The 7,457-nt window shown below is 37.5% G+C and overlaps 2 protein-coding genes across 3 annotated transcripts in view; one reads left to right on the top strand and one right to left on the bottom strand.

The window, feature by feature from the left end:
* Positions 1 to 7,457, bottom strand: part of LOC139116693 (uncharacterized) — a 559,130-nt gene that overhangs the window by 268,930 nt on the left and 282,743 nt on the right. The window lies entirely within an intron of this gene.
* LOC139116686 (macrophage mannose receptor 1-like) overlaps positions 1 to 7,457 on the top strand; it is a 31,567-nt gene that overhangs the window by 12,004 nt on the left and 12,106 nt on the right. For both annotated transcript variants that reach the window (XM_070679272.1, XM_070679273.1), the window contains 6 exons: positions 401 to 621; positions 1,457 to 1,524; positions 4,524 to 4,624; positions 4,877 to 5,143; positions 5,366 to 5,514; positions 6,235 to 6,322. In XM_070679272.1, the coding sequence (XP_070535373.1) occupies positions 401 to 621; positions 1,457 to 1,524; positions 4,524 to 4,624; positions 4,877 to 5,143; positions 5,366 to 5,514; positions 6,235 to 6,322 (894 nt within the window). The remainder of the gene's footprint in view (positions 1 to 400; positions 622 to 1,456; positions 1,525 to 4,523; positions 4,625 to 4,876; positions 5,144 to 5,365; positions 5,515 to 6,234; positions 6,323 to 7,457) is intronic.

Genomic DNA, 7,457 nt, shown 5'->3' with positions numbered 1-7,457 from the left:
TTGTTCACTGTCTAAGCAATGGCTTTAGTAATTCTAATCATCGCTTTGAATTCATCAGAGTAAGTGAACTCATTTCACGCATAACACACAACGCAAATCGTAAATCTATTGTCCGTACTTGTAAATGTACCCTTAAAATGAAGCCCAACTGTTTCACTCAAAGTTAACATGATCAACTAGGTGCCATGTTTTGTGTTTGACTGAGACATGCTTAATGATACCTTGTATCATTGAATTTTAGTGAGTGCGTTTTTCTATGTCGAGATATGTAAGACTAAGCATTTACTCCGTTTGGCCTCATCTTAACGTTGTTTATGCCTGATGAATTTATGGAAACCCAAATGTGTTATAATTAATTAATCAAACAGGTGTAAATGATGATTTTTTCTTGATTATGAAGGCGAAGAGCTAATAACACCATCGCCACCGCCGACTCCAGATTACTGTTACGAAAACAACACAGTATGGCTGAAGTATGGGGACAACATGTGCTACTTTTTCAGCACCAGTGCAGTGATAGAACCAAAGACTTGGACTGAATCTAGAAAGTACTGCCATTCCAAAGGTGCTGAATTACTGTCAGTGCATGATGCAAATGAGACAGCGTGGATAGCATCCAGGGTAAGCCTTATTGACGGGACACAAGCTGTGCCTTTTTGATTGTCTTTTCCACGTTTTTGGTTTTAATGTCAACTACTGATTTTTGTTAGACTCCCGAACCATGTAGAGATACTGTATTCAGTTTGTCTCGATATAAAATAAACAATTATAAAAGTCCATTTTACTCATGTATAGACTGTGTTGACAAACAATAAGTAGGTGTTTCAACACGCTGTGTGGAGTAGAACAATAACTTACAATTGACATGCACAACTAAAACGGTGGAAAAAACCACCAAAAGTTACATACATTGCGTCTTCAAATTAATATGATGGTAATCAATGTCTCAAACAGAGCAGCATCAGTGAGTCGCTCGATTTTTTAAAGGTCAAAAAGCTCTATAATTGGGCATAGTAACTTGGAGACCAGCAAAAGATTCAACGATCGTGAAAATATTTCTTTCAACGATGTATGTTGCCTTTCGCTGTCTAAAGTAAAGGTAATAGGTACATACTACAATTTTAACACAGTGTGCAGTCTGTGGGGTATCTAGTGGCAGTGCATAAGACATGTACCCGTAACTTCCTCTATCCCCAAAATTAGCCTGCTTTTTCACATACCCTAACAGGATGTTAGTGCGAGTATTGGATCTAAATAATTTGTCGATACTAACCATAGGAACGTACAGATGAAATGTTAAATATGTCAGTCTGACTTTTTTATTTCGATATAAATAGCGGTAAAGGTGGCAAAGTTTTCAAAATATGTTTTTATAAGAATCTGCTGTATTGCCCTAACACTTCATTTTTATCGGAGAAATCTTCTCAAATGTGTTATTTCTTTCTTTATTCCATAGTTACAACTTGAAGAAATACGCCCATGGTGGATAGGACTGAGACAATATGGATTTGGCGGAGACTATGAGTAAGCGCTTATTTCTTCAGTACATCACGTGATGTGTCACACACCAACCAACTCAGTTCCTACAAGTGCCATTTCGACAATGTCATCTTAACATATAACGTCTTGGAACTTGAACATTAGCAATTTGCCTTATAAAACATACAAACAGCTAGGACTTTGCAATTCCCTTTGCATGTTATTAAGTAATCAACGGTCACAACCATATCCAAAGCAAACGCATCGTGAGAGAATATTAGATCTCATCAGAGTATATGCTTGTTGCAAGAACTAATGGCCACACCTATTAATCTGTCTTTCAATAGTGTTGTCCCTTGTCTCACCCACTTTTTACCATTTCCAATTACTTCAAATTCGCAGTGCTTGAATCACGTCTAACTTTACGTACAAAAATGGATATTGTAATCGCTACCAGAAAATTAATATCTAGAACTGATAAACTATCGAGGAAACACCTATGGGCGGGGGTCAATCAAAATGCAGCTGTACAAACGATGTATTTCATGCACGACATCCGGGAGCATTTCTTCAGAGAAGTGGTAGGGTGTACAGCCACAGGTATAAAACCCAGGGCCCATTTTAGACCTCAAATTTTGTTATTTTAGGACCCATTTTAGACCTATATGACCTTTGACACAGGTCAAAAGTCAAAGCGTCAAAATTTGCAAAACGTTATAGGGTGAAAAGCAAGCATTTGCATGACCGACTTACCGGCAAAGCCTACCACTATACTGCATTTAGGGCGATGTTGTTGCTGGCTAAACCATGATTTAAAAAAAATTCACAAAATACTAAAAATTTTGGTGAAAGAAAATGCCTGTCACCCTTGTCGGTCCAGGTTCTGAAAATAATCAGTTATCTGCAGTTACTGTGTGACTCTTTTTTAAAATTCAGATTCACAACAAGCCTTGCCGTTCGTCTGTTAAGCAATACTTAGTTCATGTAACCATGGTAGACCTGTCGTGATAAATCTTAGAAGTAGTTGAGCTACTTTGTTTGGGTATTTTCTATTGAATAAAAATCTTCCATATATGGAGTTCTGACCAATCAGTTACGGTGTTTTAAAAGAAAGTCGATAATTACTTTGGCAAACCAAGGGTCTCTTTAATGGTTCCCTGCCACAGAAAAAGACATCGATGCTTATTGAGTGCATCTCAGAGCCCTGTTAGTCAGACGGGAACAGACGGTTGAATCTATTCTTGTGTGGCACTCAAAAATCAAACCCATTTAGACCCTGATTTACAGTGGAATTGATACACCCATTGTAGACCAAGTTGCTGAATACCCACCCCATTGGGCGGCACGTATACATATTAGCAAGTAATGGAAGTGCCTCCTGGACATAAGGTCTATATGCAGCACGTCAATATAGCTGCAACATTGCAATTATTGTATGTACGTTATGACAAACATGCTTAACTTTTATCAATCGCCCAAGTGACGTACCCTGGATAGTGTTTACATTTGTCGTATGGATCCAACACGACCTTTGAGCGTACTTCCGATGGCCAAACCCCTTTTAAGCTGCTGCTGATTCTCATGGAGTCGAGCAAATGCAGTACCAGTAAAAAGTAACATGTTTGATTTTTTTATTATCTCAGTTGAATTATTTACTTCTTTGCTGTGGTGGTTGAATAGAGACTACGATAATAAAGAAGGAAAATGTAAGGTTACACGCTAATACTATATTTTGTATCGAATCTCAGAAATTCTCTATCACCACCACATTTCAAACTTAATACTATATGTAATATGAGACAAATATATTAGAAAAGTGAAGCTAACGTTGCAATTGAGATAGCCGTATGGTGTTTTAGTTTTATCCCTAAACAAAGCGATTTGTTTTTCCAGACGTTTTAGATAGAGCAAAGGACTTACACGGCGATGTTAATTGGCAGTGCCAACAAGTATACTGCAAGGATCAGAGATTGTAACTTTAAGTAGATGTGCAGTGCTGATCGACATTGCGATAAACTACCGTGCATGATTCATATGACCATTTACTATCGAGGCAGTTACTATCCCGTCTTGTTTACAGTGCTGCTCGACAAAGTTGTTATGAACTTTATTCGACCCCTAACATGGTTTATATCCTAGCGGGCAATAAAATAGTTACAAGGTCAGGGCAAATGAACATTCAAGGTCACTTACAAGACCATGTAATAACCATTTATGGGTCATTAGGTTTGACTAATGTGAGTTTATGTTATCACAGATGGTCAGGATTACAAGGTGGGTTACATGTTATCACAGATTGATGAGCATTACATTGTAAGCTAAGTGTTATCACAAACTGGTCAGCTTTACATGTTGGGTCAGGTATGATACTGTCACAGATTGGTCAGCATTGTGTGGTGAGTTAGATGATCAGGATTACATGGTGGGTTGAATGTTGTCACACATCGGTAAGCATTACACGGTGGGTTATATGTTATCACCGATTTGTCAATATTACATGGTGGGTTACATGTTATCACAGATTGGTCAGCATTACAAGATGAGTTAGATGTTATCACAGATTGGTCAGCATTACAAGATGAGTTAGATGTTATCACAGATTGGTCAACATTACATGGTGGGCTAGATGTTATCATAGATTGGTCAGCTTTACATGGTGGGTTAGCCGTTAGAACAGATTGGTCAGCATTACATGGTGGGTTAGATGTTATCACAGATTGGTCAGCATTACATGGTGGGTTAGATTTTGTCAAAGATAGATTGTCAGCATTGAAAGATGGGTTAGCCGTTATAATAGATTGGTCAGATTGGTGGGTAAGGTGTTATCACGCATTGGTAAGCATTACATGGTAGGTTAAGTGTTACCACGGATTTGATGCTGGATATATATCAACCTGATTACTTACAGAGTTAATATTATATAGTTGGTTAATTATCTGTATTAAGGTAGCACAAATGTCTGTTTATAGCAAATGCATCAAGGAATCTCTCCAGAAGTAAAATTGAGAAAAAGATCATTGCAGGTACTATGAATCTTTTAACAGGTGGTCCGATGGTACAGCCTTGGATTATGTAAATTGGTTAGACGGCGAACCAAATAACTTCGATGGAATGGAGGAATGTGCTCAAATAAGTGAATCTTCAGGTATTGAGATGTGTTTCTACAGTTTATGATACTGCAGTCCATAGTCCATAGTCTAACTTTACTTCCGATCATCGTCATCATCATGGGTTTATTGTCATATTTTAAAACTTATAGTAACATAATACAATGCAAATCCCAACTGAGTACAATGACAATATGGAGCTAAAATATAGCTGTGCGCTACGTCAAGCCTAGCCCCGTTAGCTCGTCTGTACATTGCATTATATCTTTCTATTTTCTTCGGATTTGCAGACACTGCTCAGTGGAATGACCAACTTTGTGCCGGCGAATTTTCCTTTATCTGCAAGAAAATCATTCACAGTGTTGACCCGATCACGTATCCCCCAACACCACCAATACCGGGACCTTGTCCGACAGGATGGGTAGAGTTTGATAATAAATGCTACAGATTTTATGGAGTTGACGACGCCAATGAAAGGCTAAACTGGTCCTCAGCAAGGGATTCTTGTAGGAGTCTGCGCAGTAATTTAGTAACCATATACACAAAGGAAACTCAAAGTAAGTATGAGAGAACCACAGAGGGCTCAAAAATGCACATCTGTCTTCCTTCATGTTTCTGGCAAGTATATATGAAGATTACTCAACAGATTACAGAGATACGTATGACAATGACAAGTTGGTGTTTAAGGATGTCGTTTTAGAGGAGCTAATCCTGCAATGCCTTTCGGCCACTTTACACGTATATGCAAACCTGAATTTTAAAGTTTTCGGTTTTTGTAGACTTCCTGTACAGCCAGATGTATTCTGCTAAATCTCCTGTCTGGATCGGCCTAAACAATGCTGCTAATCGACGCAAATACAGATGGACTGATGGCATACCACTTACATACACTAACTGGGCCATCAACCAACCCTACACGTACGGCACGGTATGTTGTCTGTTGATATTGGAACCAATATCTCTGGTGATTGACTGACATATTCTTTTAAATGTCGCTTATCATGATGATATGTCAGTCTGGAAATCTTTTAATAACTACCGTGACATTTTTAAAGCGTCAACAGAAACATTAACCAACACCTTCAACATGACCTCACAAATTACAATTACGAGGAATACATATTATATCTGTAAGTTATTCCATTAAGAGGGAAAAGGCATATTTGACAATGAGTCGAACGCTTTAAGCACGACATTCAATAATGAAGTTTGTCATGAGTTATCTTTTTTGAAAATCCATTGAATTCAACAACTCTTGTGTAAGGTAGATCGCCCCTCGGGGACAGATATTCGGTCTCTCAAAATTTTTACAATTCCTTTCTGATCTACCACTTATGGGGATTCATTTTAAAGCTCTTAAAGTAAGAACAGTTTTCACAGTCTCGGTTTTCGAAAATCGTCTTTTTTTAAATTTTTCCTCCTAAAATCACGGGGATGGCGGCCATTTTGAATTTCAAGTATCTCTTAATGTTAGGTAATTTGTTTCTGAAATACCAAACTTTACACGGTGACCCCTGATTATTTTTTGATTTGAAAAGGGAATGGTTGCATGGAGGAAAGTTTGAGAAAAACTTTATCTTTCACTTACGAGGCACGTACTATCTTAAAACGGGATTTAAAGCAATATTACTTTGCTCTTCTTCAAAAGACGTGTGTGCAAATGAACGATGCAAGAGGAGAATGGAATGGAGTGTACTGCCGATCCAAACGAGCCTGGGTATGTCAAGGCAATAAAGGTAAAGTCCATACCAGATGCATGACGTCATTTTTACAGTAGTTTTGGAAAGCCTGGCTTGTCATAGTAGAAAGGCAGAAACTGAAATTTGTCCGCTATTAGATAAGCAAGAACAATTAAATGATCCGTTATTCACATTTCGAATGGATTGAAAATCGCAGAATATTTTATTGTATATATTCATTCGTAAATTGATGTATCTACATAGCTATATCAGGACATCTACTCTGTGCTTACAATGAAAAAGTCGACTGTCTCTTTTGATCCCTTTACCAGCAAATCCATTCCCAAATTTACAGCTATTTCTTAATGTAATCCCTCTCTAAGGATCACAAACATCAGAAATGAATAGGAGGAAGCACATTATTTAAAGATATGTGTCATATAATATCATTTTCTTCTATGCAGCAGCTTTTTTAATTTCATTTTCAGAGGAAAACAAATTATTGCACCATCTCCTTTATCGTCTTATCGCTTATCCCCAGGTTAAAAATCATCCTATCATCATCCTTCTTCGCTCGCTGTGGCACCTGGTACCAGTGTTTGGTTTAGTGGGAAAAATGACTAGTTCGAATGAGTGTTGATCACAAAATGCGAAAAACATAAAATAACAAAAAGCACGTAGGGCTGACTTCAATGAATAGTAGTATTCGTACAACCATATTTTTATTAAAGCTTTTTCAATTCTGTTAAATTTTATGACATCATCTTCCCAGATTAGTACTGATGATATATTCGATTATTCAGTATTGTGGTCCTATATGTTGTCTTAATTTCCAGAATTCACTGACATCATCAAAAGTATAAAATAATAACAATAATGTTCCCCTTCCTGACCCCTGATAGTGGACTCAAGCAAACTTTGCACTTCATAATGTACTCGGCTTCGCTTTGTACATTATATTTTGCTAACTTTGCTTTCGTCCCTTTAGGGCTAACTTGAAGAGGGGTACATTATTGCTTAACGAACGTGTGATTACTGGTAAATAACACAAATGGTACCTCATTTGCATATCAGCCAGTGGTAGCGGTTTTCTTACAATGGATCTTTGCAGTCATTATTAAATTATCCATCGGTTTGACACAGAAACATTAAAATGCCTGCTTCTCTAAGCAAATACTTGTTATGTTTACAA

This window comes from Ptychodera flava, chromosome 18 (genome assembly GCF_041260155.1).
Source record: "Ptychodera flava strain L36383 chromosome 18, AS_Pfla_20210202, whole genome shotgun sequence".
In the NCBI taxonomy this organism is placed as follows: Eukaryota; Metazoa; Hemichordata; class Enteropneusta; family Ptychoderidae; genus Ptychodera; species Ptychodera flava.
This window is presented reverse-complemented; position numbering and strand designations above follow the sequence as displayed.